Genomic DNA, 20351 nt, shown 5'->3' on the forward strand with positions numbered 1-20351 from the left:
AAGTCCTTGCAAGGTAAAATCCTGAACTGCGTGAGGTACCGGATCAGGTCAGTCTGCGTCTAAAGCAGCCTGTGTCAGCGGAGCTGCTGCAGCGCGGGTTTGGCACGGACTTCGTTAAAACGCAGTTACTAGCTGTGTGCTATATTAAACCCAGGATCGATGCTCTTGGAGCACATGGATAGCTAGAGGCAAAACAAATGGGCAGAGGGTGAAGACAGTGTTTATTTCTGTCACTTCATTATGAGTCTCATGATGTTTTGACCTCCTTAAAATCATCGGAAAGAAAAGCAAGGAGGCACATGCAATCACACAAATCCAAGTTCTGGGGCCAGCTTCTAAGGCTCCACCTAAGAATTAGGTCACGACTTCAAAGCGATCCGCTGGAGTCTGTTGGAGCAATGGGGTTAACACGGGAAGGTAGCATCCCTTCCCTGGTTCCCCACTGCCTCGCTTCAGACCATAAGCCAGTTGGGCACAAATATTTTTCTGAGATGATTTCTGACTATATCCCCTTGTTCTTATGCCAGTGCTGTCATGTAGTTTAAATTTGCTGTTCCCTCCCTCGGCCCCCCCGGTGTCCTTACAGACCCTGCCTGCCCTCGGCTGCATCCATGCTGCGGGTACCCCGACTCCTTGAGCCACCTCAAGTCTCTTCAGCAGCTCCAAATTAAAAGCAGAGCTTGCTGTTCTTCCCCTGCTAAAAGCTGCTTTGTTCAAGCCCAAAACTGTAATTTTAAAAAACAAAGCTAGCTTTTTTTTTTTTTTTTGGATGAAAACAGTATCTCCCACGGGGCTGAGGCAGTTCTGGTGACAGACTCGCGGAGCCGGGCACTACAGGGTCCAATCCTGCAGCCTTTTCCCGCTGGCTCTTCCAAAACGCTTCTAAGCGCGGAGGTAGCGCGGGGTAGCCCTCGGGGGCTCCGCGGGCGCGGAGCTGCGCGCAGGCGCCTCCCCCCGCGTTGGGGTGGGCCGGGCCGAGCCCCCCCCGCCGCCCGCGACGTCGGCCGGCCCAGCGGCGCGGCCCGCCCCCCGCGGAGGGAGACGCCATTGCGGGTTGTTTGTGCAGGCGGCGCAGGGAGGCGGCGCCGCGGCCGCGGACTCTTTCCCCGCGGCGATCATGTCCACCCCGGCGCGGCGGAGGCTGATGCGCGACTTCAAGAGGTGAGCGGGACCCCGGCCGCGCCGCCGGCCGCCCTGCGGGGAGCGGGCACCCCGCCCGGGGGACAGGGCCGGCCTCGCAGCAGGGGAAGCGCCGCCGCTACTCGGGCAGAGCCGCCCGGCTGCGGGCCTGACCCGGCCGTTTGCGGGGCCGGGGCTCGGGCTCCCACTGCCGGGCTGCCCCGGCGAGGGGAGGCGGCCGTGCCCGCGGGCAGCGGCACGGGGAGGAGCCGCAGCGGGCTGCGCGGGGCGGCGTGTCCCGGGCCGTCCCTCCGGCCCCGCTCCTTTGTGGCGGGGACGGGAGCTGGCGCGGAGCCCCCGTCCCCCGGGTCCTGTCCCGGTGGGTGCCGCCGGGCGGCGGGGCAGGGGCGCGCTGCGAGCCAGCGGCTTCGCCCGTCCCCCTCGGGTGGGGGAGCCCTCCGGGAGGCCGCGCCTGCCGGGGGCGAGCAGGGGGGTCCCGCCGGGCAGGGCCGGCTTTGTTCGTGCTGGGCGCCCCAGCCGCCCGCCTCGCCGCTGCGCCGACGGCTGGGGGCGTCTGAGGATAAAAGTTGAAGCGGTGCCTCCGAAACGAGGGCAGCCCCCGGCCTCCCCGCCTGCCTGGGAAAGGCCCGGCTGGCGGGACCCCCCCGGGAGTGGCCGGGGGGAGCGGGGGCGGTGCGGTGGGGTTAGTCGGCGGGAGGTGCGCCGGTGGCGGTGGCCTGTCAGCCGTCGGGGTTAGGTGTGAGGACCTCTCAGGGGCCCTTGCCCTAGCAGGGCCCGGCGGTGCGGAGCTGGCTGAGGCTGACTGTTTGTGCCGTGCGTCCCGCACCCCCGCCTCCTCGCACGGGCTTTTGAATACGGAGGGTGTTTGGCCCGGTTTTCTGAAGAGACCAGGCAGACTTTAGATGTGTTTGAGGCTTGTTGGGTTGATGGTCTCTCTGAAAATAAGTATTTGGGGTGGACATCCAGAAACGAAGCACAAAGAATTAGCAAATGCTTCATTTGTCTGTATGCAATAAAAAACAAAATGCCCTTTAATGTTTTTATGCGCATGCTACTCTGTCTAAAGTTTTCAATCATGAGGAATCTTTTGTATAATATATACAAACTGCTAAAGAAGCAGTTATTAGTTGCACTCTTTTAAATGTTAATGACTGAACCACAGGCTCTAGAATAATTTATTTCCAGTCTGACATGTAAACACACTTACAACAGAGTGTGTGGAAAAAGATGGGGGGTTCTTTTGTAGGCTTTGCAATATGTTGTATGATTTCGCTGGACTGGAGTCACTCATAAGTTGTTGGGGTGAGTCAGCTTTGATAGCGTCTCTTTTTTTAGCGTGGCTATGTTATACCAGTACCTGAAAATACATCAGTAAGCAGTTGACGCGTATTGTAGTTGCTTTCCGTGACTGCATGTAAAGCTACAGTGGTAAAAGCCTGATTGGTGAATCTACAAAAAGTTGGACGTTTTTGAGATGTGGAGCCTACCTCTTCTGTTATACTTGGGTGTTGGTGTTTGCCAAGTGGGTGTTGATTGATTCCTGTTCAAATCAAAACAGGATATTCGGTCTTTTTTATTGTATTCGGTTACACAGATGACATGAACCAGTGATTTTTTCAGGCTGAGGAACTAAGCAATTTTTCAGGATTGCAATCAGACATGGTTTTTTTTATTTTATAATCTTAGAAGGACTGGTTTAATAATTTTGAAATTTAAGGTGGAGAGAAGACTTTAAAGCTGTGGAAAAGTATAACCAATTAAACACAAAGTAAATAAAATTTATTTATCAAGTATATGACAACTTTAATACCCCAAAACTTACGCAACTTTTTTGTGTCAGTTTTTTTTTACTCTTCTTTTTCCTACCATAAGTTATATTGTAGCTCATACTGAAAAAGCAGTTACTTGTTACTTGTACCTCATACTGAAAAATCAGACCGTATATTGTGAACTCTGATTCACTTCGTTAAATATAAATTCCTTTTGCATACTGTGATTGTCAAGAGCAGTGAAGAGAGAACAGTTCAACAAATTTTGTATTTCCTCTAATTTGTTTGACTAAACCAACAGAAAAATACGTTAGTTACTTTTTTTTGGCTTTGCTGTTAAAAAGGTGTTACAGATACTACATTTTCCCTAGCTGTTTAAGACTTCAAGGTGCTTTTTGGATTAGTCTAATGTCCAGTCCTTGCCACAACCTTTCTGTATTTAGACCCTTTGACAGTAGGGTGCACATGAACTTTTAAATTGATCTAAAATTCAAAGCATTGGTCAGGCTGAATGCTTAGGCATTATTGTTGGCGTGCAGCCTGGCTGTCCCATAGGAAGAAGTGCTGTTCCTGCTCTCCCTGACCAAAATAGTAGGTGGTTTATGCTATTGATACTAAGCTGCCTGAACTGCGTGTGTTCGGAGAGCAAGGATGTAAATACAGAGTTCAGAGGGGATCTGCGCTGCAACCGGAGTGAGCCCTGCTTCTGGGCTGTCTCTGTAGGGCAACACCATTGCTCAGCTTCTACACACACATGCCGTTTTATTAGGCAGTGCAAGTGCAGAAGTTACTGGCTGTATACCAGTGTCAGCTCTGAATAAATCTGCATTTACACACTGACATTTAGTTAGAATTTGTCCCTTGGTCTGCAGGGCTTTTGGTGGCAACTTGTTCGTAAGTGTACTGTGATGTGGTCAAACCTCATGTTAACACTAAAGAATTGCCTTTGAAGCAGGGGCAGTCACTGTGTTTTCTTTATTCTTGCATAACTGAAGAGGCTGAATAGGCAGGGTGGGTAGGAGCTGTCACTGAAGGGGTTTGATCAGGCAAATTGCTCATCAGGCGATTGGGGCTTTCTGGTTTACGTTGTTCAGGGTCTTATGTGACCCTTGAGCAGAAACATTGCTATACATAAGGATGGGCAGAAGGAGAGTATCTGGATGCTGTTCTTTGGCTGCGATATATATTTCTGTCTGGTCCAAGTTTATGTGGCTTTCAGTAAGTAACGTGCTTTTTAACAGTCCAAGGATTAAGGAACTGAAAAGAATTTAAAATACTTCCATGATTACTTCAGAGATAAACACATTTGTTGAACTGGTAAGAGGGAGCAGTACACGCTCCCTTTTGAAGCAATCAGCTTGCAGTCAAAATAGGCTTATACCAAATTTAGCCGCATCGCGCACACAGATCTGGGAACGCAGGAAAAGCTCCACTGACAGTCCCTTGCACTTAGTCCCAGCAAGTGTGCTGTGTAAGTGTCACTGGCTGGTTTTCAGCTCCTGTTTGTGGCTGCAATTTGTTCTCTTCTTCATTGTGGCAGCCAGCAGCAATTGCTCTTTCATAGTTCACTATGTAGTACCGTAAATCCCAGCTGTATGTGGTGCTTTAAATTATTCTTACAGTTAATGCTTTCCTACCTGCACACTTAATCTAACCTGTTGGGCTGTTGTAGTGTGTTGATGTAATAAATGAGAAAATCTTGATGTGCATTGTCTTGTACGTTTGTCTTTTGGAGTATTGATAATCTGCACATAATGCTTTGTGTATTCTCTGATTTGGAATGAGAAAAAATTTACAAAATCTGGATATTACTGTTAAATTATACTTGCAGGTGGAAGTGTTTCATTTATATAAGGCTTGTCATTCTATATTTGTAATTCTTAGATTGCAAGAAGACCCTCCTGTGGGTGTCAGTGGTGCACCATCTGAGAATAATATAATGCAATGGAATGCAGTTATATTTGGGTAAGAGTTTTTGATCACTATAAAATTCTATATCAAAGGGCTAAATATAACAAAACCTGGGTTTTGTTTTTACAATTATTCTCTTCTTTTATGTACCTAAAGTCAGGAAACTTAGAAAAATGGCCAAATGTGCTGTTGCGGTAAAAATCTGTTTTGGGGGGTAATATAGAATGCATAGGAAAGAAAAATTTAAAATTGGTTCATCTTTTTTTGTTGAATAAAGCTTGCATATGGCTTAATAAATGGGTTAGAATGTGTAGGAGTTGGGTTATGAAAAAGCAGGCTTCCTCTTTAAAGTACATAAGAGCCGCATGTTCTCGGCCATTAAATCCAGATGTATTGGATTGATTCCCAGTAGAACGAGGTACAGGTTCTGTCTAGGAAGTTACATTACATATCCTATAGAACAGGAACTGGCTTAGTATCCTTTCATAAAACTGAAGCATGCTTGCTAGTAATTTGCTCATTAATTCCAATCTAGTCACGTAATGGCATATGTATTGTTTGGGATGATGATAAAGTAGGTATCTCGACTAGCAGATTGACTATGGGAAAGTGTCTTAAATATGACAAAGCTCCCAGAGGTTGCCTCTGGATACTTCTCTAAATATTTAAATTACTGCCTCTACCTATATCTTGGGGAGGATGAGGAAGAAGATATCAATTTATTGTGCCTGTTTAGAAGTAGGTAATAACTTCTTTTAACTGGAGTTTATTTTTAAAACCTTTCAGGCCAGAAGGGACACCTTTTGAAGATGGTAAGCCGCTAACTTTTATATCCTCTGTCATTCTTACAAATATTGCCAGTATTAACATTGTTCTGCTTTGCAAAAATAATAGATGTTATCTGTATGTAATTTGGAACAAACTAAGCAAGCAAGTGAAGGAGTAAGGTCTTGTTGGCTATAAAAATATGTATTTTGATGTAAGCAGTCTCTTGTCGTAGTGGTTGATGGTTAGTTAAAAAGCTATGAAGCAGTGCTTATATCAAGACTTGTTTATACACATACACTAGAGCTTTTAGTGGGGGAAGTTGGTCTAATGCTGCCAGATGTGTTTTCACATCTCCATGGCTAAGCTCAACAAGACAGTGTGCTTTTCTGGTTTCATCTTTGTGGCATGTTTGATTCATCTCTGTTCTCCTAATGAAGAACAGGTGAAAAATCTTGAATTGTTCTGAATATAGAACTCGGTGAGGGGGAGGGAATACCGAATTTGTACATAAACATGAAAGTTGGTGTGTAATGAACCTCCCTGAGGCATATGAGGAATAATGAGTTTAATAATTATAGTATTATTGCAGTAATCGGCAGCAGATGGGTTTTTCTCTGTGTTGGGTTGGAGGAGTTACAGTAAATTATTCGCTGATCCATAATAAAGGTTTTCAGTGAATCAGTCATGAGCTCCAAAGACTGAGATTGCTGATTATGAAATTCCAGTGTTTCTTTGCTGGCACCACAGTGCCTTCTTAATGAAACACCTTAAAGTCACCAAAGTCCATGGAACTGGCACGTTGGGTCACAGAAAAAGGGGAGGGCAGTGGGATAATTGATGTTGGATCTAGCTGCCTTTGCCATGTACACAGCGAGTCTCCAAGCTTCTACCTAGCTGCTGCTGCTGGTTTTATTACTACCACTAAGTAATAGTTCCATAGTTCCATTATCACTTGGAATTTATGAAAAGAAATCAGGCTCAGTGTTGTTTGTTTATATAATGGTGAGAAGAAGTACTGATCATGGAGCACATAAATTAACTTATGTTGTATATGTTCCTGGAGGTGTTCTTTTGTTGTTAGTTATCTGATTGTATTTATGTGTGTTTGGACAGGTACTTTTAAACTAGTAATAGAATTTTCAGAAGAATATCCAAATAAGCCTCCAACTGTAAGGTTTTTATCAAAAATGTTCCATCCAAATGGTAAGTAAATAATTTTTATTTAGCCATATCCCCATTAAATATCATGGTGTGGTCATGTATTCTGCCAAGCTCCAGAATGCTTAACAGCTCTCCATCTCTCTTCATTGCCACCGCCTAAGTAGATGTCTAGGACAGCAACTGCTTGATAAAAATTAAGAATTATTATGCTATTAAGAAGCAGCTATCTGCCTCTTTCTAATCAATATATAGCTTCAGCAGCAAACCCTGTGAGCATTTTCAGCAGCAGCTGCACTTAGGTTGGCTTAAAGAGGCAATTCTGGTTGCAGATTCCTGCCCCCTTCCATTTAACAGCAATCGTGTATGTGCAGCCATATCGTGAATTGGAGTGGGGAACTGGTTGAGCCAAACGTTACTTATTTCTGTCAGGTGAGATTTCAGGCAAGCCCCTGCCTTCGTTTGGTTCACTGTACCAACCGGTACTAGCACAGTCATAGGGGAGCGCAGAGGAGGAGGCTGACCCTCACTCAGTGATGACGGCAGCATTATAAGAGAGTGCCATGGTTCCTGCTCCAGCACTGGATAGGTTTTATCCAGTTATTCTTGCATGCAGAAAACACAAACCATGCCTTTTGCTTTTCCAAGCCCCTCTGTAGCGAAGGGGGGGATAGATTCAATTTGAGGGTTGAAGCATGAGCCCATTACAGCATTTCTTGTAGCTTCAGCCCTCCTTGAACAGAGGCGACCTTGGCTTTATTTCTGTGACTTTTTAGACAGTGCTGTCTAAGCATTCATCTGTCACATAACATGCAGGCCAGTATGCCTCTGGCAGGGTTTTTGTGATTTGTTGCTTTTCATTGACATGAACAAGCTAGAAGAACAGGGTGTAGGCGTTTGGCCGATCTCCGTTTCATACAGACTTTTATATTAAAGACTACTGATAGTTATCCAGACAGAAGTAGGATTTCAGGCATGCTTTTCAGTATTTTCTATTGTCCGCCTTAGTGTCTCTCGTAGTGAGTGCAGAGTATGTGAAAACAGGGCAAGAACTCCCTCCATTCATGCGTGAGTCCATTCAGACTGTGAGATGCCTGGCTGGTGCAGTGGATTCCACTCCTGCAGTACGTGTCTCACTGCTCTCTGGGAGGCCTCACCTCTCTGTGTATCTGGGCCAGTCACACAAAAGGAGCAAACCAAGTCTGCCAGTTCCTGTGCTAATGCCATAACCTTTACACCTTCCTTCTTTTCCTCTTAAGTGTTCTGTTACTTCCAGTAATATGTCTCCTTCAAAATACAAGATGCCAGACTACAGAAAAATGTGAGACGTAACTGCTGTCCTCTTTCCTAAAGCATTCATTTAAGCGCAGTCTGAATTGGAAGAGTAACTCTGCCTTGAACAGTTTGTAATGAACAAACTATAAAATAAATCTGACCGTTTCTAAATGATTTCTATGTTGTATTTACAGTTTATGCGGATGGTAGCATATGTTTAGATATTCTTCAGAATCGCTGGAGTCCAACATATGATGTTTCATCTATTTTAACTTCAATTCAGGTAACTTTACATCTATTTTAGCAAATAATTATGTTGTTGTTGGTCTCTATTCCAGAATACACAGCTCCGTGATGTGGCTAGGAGATATCCTATCAAGGGGGGACTTCAAATACTTGTGAGCTAAGTAGTAGCTTTTTAGATCAAATAAAGGCTAAGGTGCTGACCTATGTAATTACTAATTTTGAACTACAAAACTGCCATTAGACTTTTTTTACAGGAAAATAGTTACTGATTTGGATTCCTCTTTAACTGTTTTTAGTCAAGATAGGACATCAGGTGTGGAAATTTTCCTAGCGTTTGAAACACTAAACTTCATTGTGAAGCCTTGCCCTACGAAGTCCTCAAGGAGACAATACTGCTGAAACCTACTTCACTTGGAATAAGTAAAAGTGGCCTGGCACAGGAAAAATGTGCATTTTCTTTTCTCCTGTGTGATTGTTTTTATTTTTCTACAGTGAAGTTTTGTAGGAGGCATCTTAAGCCCCTCTTTAGTCCTGAATGACAATAGTAGTGTAATTACCAAATAATCAATTAGCATCATACTGCTAACTGGCACAAATGACCGTGTGTCTGTTAGGTTTGTGAATCTAGAATGTACACAGTGCTAATGCTTATGCAGTGTATAATTTGAGGTTCAGTAGTGTAATTATGGATGCCCAACCATGAGTTTAACCTTTTTTTTTTCCAATCGGGCTCTTCTGAGTCATGTCTGCCTCCTGAAACACATGTAATTTGAAAGCTGTAAGTTGATTTTTCCCTGATTTAAACTGTGTTGATTTGTCTCATGTTTTGTTTTCCCCTTTTTACAGTCTCTGCTTGATGAACCTAATCCAAACAGTCCAGCAAACAGTCAGGCGGCACAACTCTATCAGGAGAACAAACGTGAATATGAGAAAAGAGTTTCAGCTATTGTCGAACAAAGTTGGAATGATTCGTAACAGCTGCTTTGTTACTCTCCATCCTCATAATCATTATGTACAATTTAACTCTCAATAGAAAGGCTACCAGAAATTTCAAGTGCCACAGTTCTAAGAATTTGCATAAAAACTCATTTGCAAACAAAATTAAGCCCTCCAGTTTAGGAAACTTAAAAGCTTGTGTATCTTGATTAACGTACTTTTTATTGCATGGTATGAACTAAGTTATTGCTACATAAATTTGTAATATATCCTGTTTGTATTTTTTTTCCAAGTGTATAATGTTGGTGTGGAGTTTTCATGAGAGAATATACACATTTTGTAAATCTGTACTTTTTCAAATATTGAATGCCTTATTTTTGAATTCTTTAGATTTTTAAATTGGAGAAAAGCACTTAACAAAGTTTTTATATATAAATATTTCATGTAAAACTGTTAAATACATAACCTTAGTGCAAGACATTCTGCTCTCACTCTGTATCTCTTCCAAAGGGCTCATTTTTAGTCCATTTTTCCTTTTGGTACATGCCAATTATACCATGCACTTTACAAAGAGAAGAGTTAATCCATGATGTAACTGTCTTCACTGGATGTCTCTGCTTCTGCACCAGAGCTTACCTTGATCCTGTGCATCCTCAGTTGTATGAGGAAGAGAAGTATTGGTACCCCCCAACTTACAAATGGGGAAACAGATGTAACTATTTTGCTAGAAGTCCCACTTTAAACCAGCGGCAGAGTTGCAAACAGAACCTGGATGACCAGGCTTGATGATAATGTATTCTAACAACTTTTCTTTTTCGGGGAGATTGTATTTTACCAAGATGTAAAATGTTGTCATCTAAATCTGTCCTATATTCACATACTGATACTGTAATATAGTTTTGAATATCTTCTAATAACTAAAGAGGTGTCCCATTAGTTTCCCTTGGGGGTAGGGAAAAAATTAATCAACAGAAGAAAACATGCCTGCAGATTTAATGTAGTTGTTCTTTGGAACTTGGCTGTGCAGTACATGGCCAGGTCTCGTGTCTGTATCACAGAGGTTCCCCATCTTCTTAAATTGCCAGTTTTAAAGAAGTTTGGTTTTGTTGTTTTAAATGTCGATGTGGTAGTTTCTTACTGTATTCTGTAAACCAGGCTGGATGACTACACTAAAGAATTAGGCCTTTTTTTCTCTCCCAGCAGCAAAATTGTAATCCCTTTGTCATAATTCCAACCAGCATTACATGTGTATTAAAACCCCCAAATCCCATACCAAAATACAGCTCAGTGTTGCCTGGAAAACAGTGGAAGAGAAAATGTTGTTTATTTGCAATGGTCATTACTAAAAGTTAATGCAGTGAAACAGGAATATCAATTTACACCTCATACCTGCTCATAAAGTTGCTTTGTAATTTATAGGAGCAGCACTATTAAGGTTAGAAACAGCAATCGGAATGCTAGTCAAACTGTTCTGTGTTAGCTGCTTGTGGAGCAAAACTATTCTACCTTAGATAAGAATTGTTAGAGAACTGTAAAGGCTCAGAAACATTAGTGCTAAGTAATACTAAACTACAGTCTTGATAAGTCAGTTTGCTTTCCTTGAGTCAGTGGATTTGTGTTTAAAAATTCTCCCATCTATGTCTAATTATTAACAGAAACCCCAAAGGATCCAATTTGCCTTTCGACTGTGGTGAAATTACAGAACACTAGCAAAGCGGTGTTACATAGCTTAAAGCAGCATCCATGCAAAGATGTTTGTTCGCAAATATAATACAGAAAAGCTTCCTGTTTCTACGAATTAGTCTAAACTTTGAAGATTTTTTTTTAAATTCTGCCTCCTGTTTCAGTATTTATTTTTGTTCATTTGACATGTGTGTGAGATGAGATTTGCCATTCATTAGAGTTCACATTAATTTGATTATTTCTGAACAGCCAGTTTAGCCTAGTTATAGATTGGTGAAGCTCAGAAAATGTTTTTATCTATCTGGGTTGGAGGCAGTGTATGTCCGAGAAACATAATTGGGGCAGAAGGACATTTAATTAGTGATCAGTGCTGCAAGTTCAGAGTGCCGGTGCCTGGGCAGGGACCCACAATATATAGGCACACGTGCACATTTGAAGGCATAAGAGCATTCTCTGTTGTAGGCAGGGTTTGGAGCCTACACTCAGTAGCTGGTCTGGGTGGAACACGTCCTGCTGTCCCACAGACAAAGGTAGCTATTGTTATTCCTGGTGTACGGTGGGGAGGGACGTTCCCTTGTTTGACGTGTTCACGCTGTGTGACCACTGTGGAATTTGTGAAGAGCCCGATGGTGAGCATCCAGGTTTTTGATGATGACCTGTGGGTAGATGCTGGTGTAGAGGAACTGGCGTTTGTTGAGGCGGGAGTCCTCGAGCGAGCAGCGTCCCACCCGAGAGCTGCGAGGGGGGAAAAAGGATTGGCAACTTCCGCAAGCCCTCCCAAAGCATATGTTAAAAATAATCACGGAGTATAGATTAAAATCTGTTAAAACTCGGTAAGAGAAACAATTTGATTACCAGGCAAAACGAGCCCATTGATTACGGTGCAAAAGAACATAATTTACAGCTAAGCCTGACTTAACACGGTGTGCCGGGCTTTGCTCTTTCCTCGGGTGCCTCGCTGACGCTGGCTGCTCAGGAAGGCCGTCTCGCCAAGCGGCACTCGGACTCCTCCTGAAGCCTCTGCACGCCTGTGTGAAAACATCACCGGCCGGTTTATTTTTACCGATCGTTCAGGCGGGTGCGATTTCTTGCGCTCCCTGGCCCCTGCCATCCATCCTCCTTTCCCTTCAGGCCTCCTGAGGTGGAAAGGTGCCTGCGCTGGGCCGGTCCTCCCGGCTGTGAGCTGCCCGGGAGCGCAGCTCGCCGACGGATCCTCTTGCCTGTGCCGTTATTAACCCTCCTGCTCGGAATCGCAGCTCGGAGCCGTTATTTAGTGACCGACAGCCCTGCCGTCTGCAGGCCGCGGGGCTCCCCGGGGACGGGCCCTTCGCCGCCGCGGCGGTTCAGTGCGCGCCGAGGGCGGGAGAAAGCACCTTCCCCTGGGGCAGCCGCGCTGCCTCAGCCCCGCTTCTCCCGGCCTGGCGAGCGCCGGGCCCGCCCGTCCCGCCGCCGGAGCCGGGCTCCACAGCGACCGGAAGGCCTCCGCCTGCCTCGCCGCTCTGCCCCGCGCCTCGTCTGCCCTGGAGGAGCGGGGCCGGGCCGCGCAGGCGCGCTGCGCGCAGCCGCGCCCGGGCTGAGGGGAGCTGTGGGCCGCGCCCGAGGCCTGCGTGCTCCCCTCAGGGCCGCGGCGCCGGGGAGCCGGGCCTGCACAGCCCCCGTGCGGCCCTTCGTGCCTTACCTGCGGGGCGGCCGTACCTCCACCCCGGTGTCAGTCGGGCCCGAGCCCGGAGCGGTGCGAGGCCGAGCTGTGGAGGCGGCCTGGGGAAGCCCCAGGAAGTCCCCGGGGAGGTGGTGTCAGACGAGCTGCCATAACCGATGGCACAGCTGGGCTGTCCTCGGAGAAACCGCCTGTGAAGGCCCCGTTTAGAAATGGGCCGGGGACAGCGCAGGCTGGGTTTCACCAGCGCTCGTGCTGGCTTGGCACCCGTGTTGCGAGTCAGGGGTAATCCACCCGTTCTTCAGGAGAGAGTGAAAATGCCCAAAACGCACAGCGCGACTGGTGTCCTAAGAGCTTTCTGTTGCCAAAACAACGGGTAAGGAGCGTGGATAAGGGACAGCACGAAAGCAGATACTGTTGTTTCCCTCTTGATGCTACAAAGAACACGAGTCCAATGAAGTTTAAGGACAAAAAAGTTCAAGTATGCAGATTCACAAGAGCACAGTATAGTCACGATAAACTTTGTGGTACAGTTAATTTCTTAAATAGTGTACTGGGATGCTTGATCTTTTAATTAATTAGAAAATGTAATACACTAAGCTTGGTAGGACAGAGAGATTAATTAAGGAAGTACTGATGGGTACACAGATTTTGGTTTTATAGCTTCTCACGGGGCTTTGGTTCATTGATATTAAAACAGTTCATAATCACTTCTTTTTCATGGGATTCCGTATAAAGATCTAAAATCACTCTGGAGACATTTTTATTCATCCCAGTGCTTTAGTGCTATATATGCACGTCTTTCACCTGATTTTACAGATGGACAGACGGAGGCATCCGGATCCACAGCAGTTTTGTGTAGGTCAAGAGGAAGCTGGTGGCAGGGCTGCAGGCGTGAGCCATTCCTGGTGATTCCCCAGTCTGAGTTTCAAGTACGAGAACACCTTCGCCTTCAGGTTTGTCGTACTAATGTTATTCATAAGAAGCATCAAACACCGCACTGCTGGTGCTGCTTTCTTCAGATCTTGGTTCCCTGAAGATATCCAAATATGGTCCCAAGCCAAAACTACGGGACTCAGATCTTCACAAATGTGATTAACGTCACTAGTGTGAGTCGTCCCATTGGGATTCTTTGCCGTAGTACAGATAAATGTGTGTAATTGCAGAATCGAGGCCTTAGGCTGTGAGGAGCAAAGAAATCACAGCTTGAGGTGGTGTCGCTTCTTTGTGGGAGGTTTTGTATTAATAGTCAATTAATTCGATGTGTCAAACAAATAAAGCTTTAAATATTTAGAGATTAGGAGGTCTCTAATAAATTTACAGGAAGAAAGGAAGATTCTGTGATCACTACAGTGGCATTCAGTTATTCAAAATAAAATAGGTAGGATAACGTAGACAGATAGTTAAATACTTTGTGTTTAACAGTCAAGATTCCGTGACAACAGCTGTTGATGTATATAAAAACACAGAGGAGAGGAAGAGCCTTCTCATCCGGCCAAACTCCCCTACCTAGTGTTTTTATTTGAGTATTTTACTGTTTGTGGAAGCTGTCCCAGGCAAATACTATGCCTTATTTGTTTAGAGTTGTATTTTGGAAGAGGAAAGATGTAATCAACAGACAATCTGCTGTAATGTGCTAGTTGGCAGGGCGGCGTTCTCCACCTCTCCTTTTGATGGGGCTCTACGGTGCAGGGAAGAACAAGAGGCTGGTTGGACTGCAAGTGGGAACGAGTGACCAGAGACTCCAGATGAGCGGGCAGGCATTCGTTTGTGAGCAGCCCCAGCTGCAACACTCTGTTTAATTTGTTATTTAAGTCACTGGATAAAACAATTATCTGGCCTTCTCTCCCTGATTTTGTTAATCTTTCTAATGGAAGAGCTTCAACAGGGTACAGAATACATGTGCCCCCCCTGTAGCATTGGAGTATCCTCCTGGAAAGGAAGAGGAGTGGGTTCAAAATTCCTCAGGCAAGGAATAAACTCAGGCCTCTGACTGCTATGTAAGTGTAGAAAAATAGGATGGTGCCTCCTCCTCCTGTGTTTTGAACACACTGGCTTTGGTCCACGTAGACCAGAGACGCGCAGGATTTAAGGCACTCTCCTATACGGCATATACGCTCTGCCCAGCTCCGGGCAGCTGCCCGCTGCCCATGCCAGCAATGGCTTATGGCTCCTCAGGGCACCTGATGTCTTTAGAAGGTGTAAACTCAGATGTTGCGCCAGTCACTGTTACAAACCCTTGTTTGGATCCAGCCTTTGAGCCTTACGAACACCAGGTAGCCAGAGAGGTGAGTAGTTTAGGAGGCACTCTTTTCATTTCATAAAAGCTTGTGGGATAAAATCAGTCAAAAACTAGAAGACCAAAGAAGAATTGTGTGTTATTGTACGCATGTGGACAGTTTTCTTGAACACGAGTCTTTTTCACAGCTAATCTCTAGAAATCTCTTCATACTGAAAGAAGAATGGTGTAAGAGGCAAAGGAAAAAGGAGCTAAATCTAAAAAAAAAAGTATGTAAGAATCAAAGAAGAGAACCCATTAAAAACCCTATGCTGCTCTGCTTTTGCTGTGCATTCAAAGGATAGAAGTTGTCATTTTAGAAAAGAATATACCTTGGATTATGTGTGTGTATGTACATGGGAGAGGAGAGGCGTTTTGAGTTGATTATTGTAGAAACTTTAAATAATTGGGTAGTAGTATTGAAAATAAATGGGGTTTAGGGTTTGGGGTGGTTTTTTTTGCTTAGCATTGTTATGCACCTTGAGTTTGTCTCATATTCCAGCTACCATGAGCAGAGAACAAAAAATACGCAGAACTTTTTAGACTCTCTGATAATGACTGTAATTAGCATCACAAGCTATTTGCAATATTCCCTAAAGGTTTCTTGTCATTCTCCCATGTTTCTGCACTGAAAATAAGGATTTTTAAGACAGGGTATCTTCTGTATTTGGTACTGTCCCACTAATGGTAATGTTCCAGCCTCCATGGCTACGTGAATCCATTCTTAATGCTTGTGTCAGAGTCATATTTCTGAGCTGGTCTGTGTGAAAGCTGTATCCTGCCAGAAAGTAAACATGCTACTCTTAAACAGCGTATGTTGTTCAGCATCCAAAATGAAGCCTTTTTCTTTATGGTGTGGTCAAAGCATGTAGCGTGGGATTTTCTGAGCTAGTGAAAACGTTAGTAAAAGAAAGTGCGTTTTAAAATCCCAGTATGTGGATGTTTTAATCAGGAATTCAGTGATGTCATAAAATAAATTATTTTTGCCCTTAAACATGTGCCAGGGCTGGGTCAAACTACAGTATAAAGGCAGTATTATGGTATGATGGTGCTGACTGATTTATGAGAGGCCTCGCTGTAGAGGCCGTTAGCATTGAAGGTGGGTAGACTTCACCAACCCAAGCCTCCACCTGTAGCACGGGGTAATCCTCCTCAACCCGTATAACTGAAAAGATCTTGTGTTTCTTTCCTTGTTTTTCAATTTGGGTCATTAACTGCCGTGTCTGATTCATTTCTAAGCTGAATAATTTTGACAGCTGCCAATTTGGTACACATACCATAGGCTGAGCTGGGGAGCCGCAAAGCTGGATACCACCGCCCGAGCAGAGGCTCTACCTGGCACGGCTGCACCTCCCCGCACCCCTGTGGCTCGGGCGCAAAGGGGAACCCAAATACATATCCATTGGGGAACTAGTTGGTCAAAGTAAGGTCATCCCAAGCATCTGAGACCCACATTCGTTTTTATCCTAGATAAACCTTTGCTTACAAATCAGTGAAGACGTCCACGTTCTTTTCAAAGCTGAGTTGAACTTTGAACTGCTCAGTCTCAGCATCAGATTATTAATAACTGTTCATTATCATCACCCTTTATTTATTATTTATATTTCTGTTCATTTTTAAGTTTATTTGGGTGTGAAGAGACAATTATGGGTTCAGGGTTTTGTCCAGAATTCTGCCACACAAGTACAACGTCCAGTAAATGTAAATAGTGTTATTTTTATTACTTCTTGTTATCGCTATTGTGATGGGAATAGAAGGATTTAGTTCTGAAATATGATACTTCACACAGACTGAGAGGCAAATTGTCTTCAATGACTGACCAAAACAGGGAAGAAGTCAGAAATGCCATCTCTTTTGAATTAATTATGAACCACACAGCTCTTGCTATTATCTGTTTACACATTATTGGCCTTGTGATGTGCTGGTGAGAGATTTCCTTTCACTGTCTGGTCCAAACGTACGTTAAGTCCAATTTCATTAAAAAGGCTGCTCGCTTTCCTTGTTGAAAGGGTCATTGTGTTAGTTATTACAGTGTTTTCTTTGTGCTCGCTTTCCCCAAATTCCAGTAACTATTTTGTAGAAAAGTTTGAAAGTGAACTTTTGATGCCTGTGAAAGCTGCTTCATTGACTTTATTGACTCCAGAGCCTGAAGTTCTTTATCCACAGAGATCTTTAAAAGGACACTAAAAAGTTTCAGCCAAAGCTTATAGAATTTGGTACTTACGGTTAAGTATTATAGACCCAATGCTGTTCCCATGGAGACTTGAAGGAATTTTTCCATTGAATTAAGTGGTAGCAAAGCATACCCTTTATTAAGTGGGAAAAGGAGTAGACTGGAGAACTCAATTTGTTGTTCCCAGTTTTGTTTGTGTGCTTGCTCTTCTATATAAAGAAATAAACCGGGAGAAATGATAGGTATTTGCGTTGCGATTCATGTGCTTCAGCTTGCTGTGTTTCTAGATAAGGGGGTGTGCGTGGTTGCAGTGTGATAACCCGCGCGGCAAAGGCAGAGCTCTCCTTCTTTCACTCGTTGCTGGTGTCTTTCCCTGGAAACCGGGATGTGAGGAGAGGGTTTCAGTCTCCCACGTCTCCTGCTTGGGAGAGGTCAGTGGTGGTACAACTGGGTTCTGTTACCAGGTAGTGTTAGTGCCTCCCTACCGCAGGTTGTGTGCCAGCTATTCTTGAGGGCATTCTGTAATGTAAATTTGTCAAAACACTAACTTGTTAGCAGTGAAATTCCAATCCGAAGTATACTCACATTTAGAAAGAGTTGTTCCATTCTGGAAGTTTGGGATATTGCTCAAGGGTTGTTGGAAGCCCCTGGTGAGCCCTGCTCCAGCCACGGCTTCGAGTGGGGGCTCTGCGATAGGCACGTGGCCGGATCCTCCAGCTCTTGTGTATGAAGATCCATAGTAATTTACAGAAAAAGATAAAATCGAGGCCTCAAATTGTACAATATGGTGCTGAAAATTGTTTTTGGTTGAAGCTGTGTCATGAAATCCTTGGCTACTGAAGTCAACAGATTTATGGTTGATTTAAATGGAGTGAGAATTTTGTTTATAATGAAGTCCTTTCATTTTGGCTTACTGAGATTTCTCTTGTTCTTTCTTAGTGCCTTATGACACATTCACTCCATCCTTGCCTCAAACAAAGAGAAATTATACTATCATGGTCTCCCTTACAATATTTTTTATTTGAGGGCCTACTGAAAAGACTCCAGAGGCAAATTCTTGGTTTAGAAGTTACTATTTATGTCTAGACACATCTGAATGTCATTATGCTTTGAATGTTCTGGATTGCTTGCCATTTTCTTTGTAAAGATGTATGAGTCTAGAGAGAGAGCGCATTATTTTAAATTAACTTGAAATAAGCTTTAACCAGCTCAGGGTTCTACTTGTTGCAGCTGGCTCCCTTGATAAAAATACATAACAAAATAAGGAACACCACAAGTAAAATTCTTACTTACTGGTGTTTTAAAGCAGAATGGAAACAAGTTCTCAATGTATGACATTGGATTCTGTTGGCATATTAGTATTTGAATTATTATAATGTCTCAGACTCCTGGTCATGGCCAGGAGCCTACATGCTACGGGCTCTACACAAACAAAACCAGTGTGGTGTCTTTATTCCAAAGGGCTTTCAGCCTTCGTGTAAGGCAGGTGATGACAGGGAACACAGTCGGGCACAGAAGGAAAGAAAATTGCAAAATTATAATTACTCCCAAGAAAGCTAGTGGTCTCACTGTTGCTAATCAACTATCAAACATTGTAATAAATAAATAGATAAGTTTGGCAATTTATCCATTTCATAACAAAATATAATTACAGAGTTATGCACACCTGAAGTAAGAAGCCAAATTGTCCTCAGAGTGTGCATTTCAGCTCCAAAACCAGGTTACACAATACGGTTTTCATAGACCAGGTGATCTCCACCTCTATTTTCCTGAAGTCCTATATTTTTAAAAGGATTCTTCAAAGTATTCTAAAATACTGCAAGTTAAGTTGCGGCTTGTTTTTATTCTTTCCCGCAAACTGTATTTGCTTACCAAGCAGGTAAGAGTTATGGAGGGTCAACGTGAAAAACAGCCTAGCTCTCTAGCTCTCCTGATGCACGTCCACTTAAGGAAGGATGGACTCACAACTCTTGTGATTAGGCCTTCCTTGCTGTTTTGTAGGTATTAATGTCACAGCATTCCTGGATGTGTTAAATTAACAAATACAGAATTTTCTAGTATTTTTGTTTTATGAGAAACTGATCCTCTGGGTCAATCACGAGACTTCTTGTTTCTGAATTCGGTACGGGCAGGGCAGGACTCTCAGCAATATTAGTTGGTGAAATGCTGGGCACGTACGGGTACAAATCTTCAAATCTGCCCTGGATCTCAAGGGTGGGACTGCACAGACATTGAGTGTATGGTATTTGCCAGCTAGCCATGGCATCAAGACTAGCTATGAACACTTGGCTTGAATGGAAAATTTGGGCAGCATCTTCAGGGACATTTCATCCCTAAACCTGGCAAACAGAGGTCGGGTGTATGCAGGAGAAGAGCGAGACTCTTTGGTTTTTACATCACTTTAAAGAATACAAAATGTCATTAAATCTCTGTATATCAGTTTATCCAACTTAATTGTCTTACTGCTGACTGCATGCATTTTTAAAGGAAAAAATTTCAAACAGATGATAAAAAGAATATTTTAGTCTTTTCACATTCAGAGTATGGAGTCTATGAAACATTCATTCAGGAAATGAAATATTAGGGCCTGACAGATATCTCTAGTGTCACTGAGTAAGCAGGTTATCTGGAGATTTCTAGTGCAAACAATCCAGTGTTTGATGAATACATGAGTAATACCATTATAGGAGTTTGAAAGCTAGATTAGATTGGTGTTGAATTTACAGTCATTTCAGCAATTACAATAAAGTCTGAAAATTAACAGTCTATTACAATGAGAAACATCTTTCTTCATCAGTGTGTTTCTTAAGCAAAGAATAACAGAGCATTTTGTTACAGTGTAGATAATATTTTTGTTAAGCAGCGGCTGGATGTAGTGGAAAGAGATTGATGCCCAGTAGCTTAGATTGTAGGGAATTTTGCAAGAGGATCAGTGAAATGTTGCAGTCCTGCACGGTCATAGCTTTATGTTTGTCATTGTTTTTGTGTATGACATTTGTCTGGGATTTTGACACTTTATTTTCACTCAATGTTGTCGTCAAAATGATGCAGACCCTCTCTGTTAACTTAAGTGGTTTGGAGCTCTGAGACCTTAAATTGTAATTACATTGCTTCAAATGTCAGGTTCTTCAACAGCATATCACTTCTGGTGATAGAAACCTAAGCAGCTTTGGTGATATAAACCTAAGTAGCTTAATAGCTTCACGATGCCATATAATGTATGGGGAATCTCCCTGCACAGGGAATCTGATAGGGGAGATCTGAGTCACGGTGACAGCTTCAACAAACAGGCAGGAGGTGAAGTAAGGGAGTGTGTGATGAGCTCAGAGGAGGTGAGCTGATGATTTGCTATTTATA

The 20351-nt window shown here is 43.7% G+C and overlaps 1 protein-coding gene and 1 long non-coding RNA gene across 5 annotated transcripts in view; both read left to right on the forward strand.

The window, feature by feature from the left end:
- UBE2B (ubiquitin conjugating enzyme E2 B) overlaps nucleotides 1–9683 on the forward strand; it is a 12033-nt gene extending 2350 nt beyond the window's left edge. Inside the window, exons 1-6 of one of the 4 annotated variants that reach the window (XM_075164599.1) lie at nucleotides 1009–1161; nucleotides 4794–4874; nucleotides 5607–5632; nucleotides 6702–6791; nucleotides 8216–8304; nucleotides 9114–9683. In XM_075164599.1, coding sequence (XP_075020700.1) covers nucleotides 1118–1161; nucleotides 4794–4874; nucleotides 5607–5632; nucleotides 6702–6791; nucleotides 8216–8304; nucleotides 9114–9242 — 459 coding nt within the window. In that variant the 5' untranslated portion in view covers nucleotides 1009–1117 and the 3' untranslated portion in view covers nucleotides 9243–9683. Of the gene's footprint in view, nucleotides 1–1008; nucleotides 1162–4793; nucleotides 4875–5606; nucleotides 5633–6701; nucleotides 6792–8215; nucleotides 8305–9113 lie in introns of those variants that run through there. The other 3 variants (XM_075164597.1, XM_075164601.1, XM_075164600.1) reach the window with 3 other exon arrangements.
- Nucleotides 9684–12467: 2784 nt separating this feature from the next.
- The window catches only part of LOC142088833 (uncharacterized), a 45822-nt gene continuing 37938 nt past the window's right edge, over nucleotides 12468–20351 (forward strand). Inside the window, exons 1-2 of the long non-coding RNA XR_012676028.1 lie at nucleotides 12468–12919; nucleotides 13363–13499. This is a non-coding gene — a long non-coding RNA (uncharacterized LOC142088833). The remainder of the gene's footprint in view (nucleotides 12920–13362; nucleotides 13500–20351) is intronic.

The sequence above is a fragment of the Calonectris borealis genome, chromosome 15 (genome assembly GCF_964195595.1).
Source record: "Calonectris borealis chromosome 15, bCalBor7.hap1.2, whole genome shotgun sequence".
NCBI classification, from domain to species: Eukaryota; Metazoa; Chordata; class Aves; order Procellariiformes; family Procellariidae; genus Calonectris; species Calonectris borealis.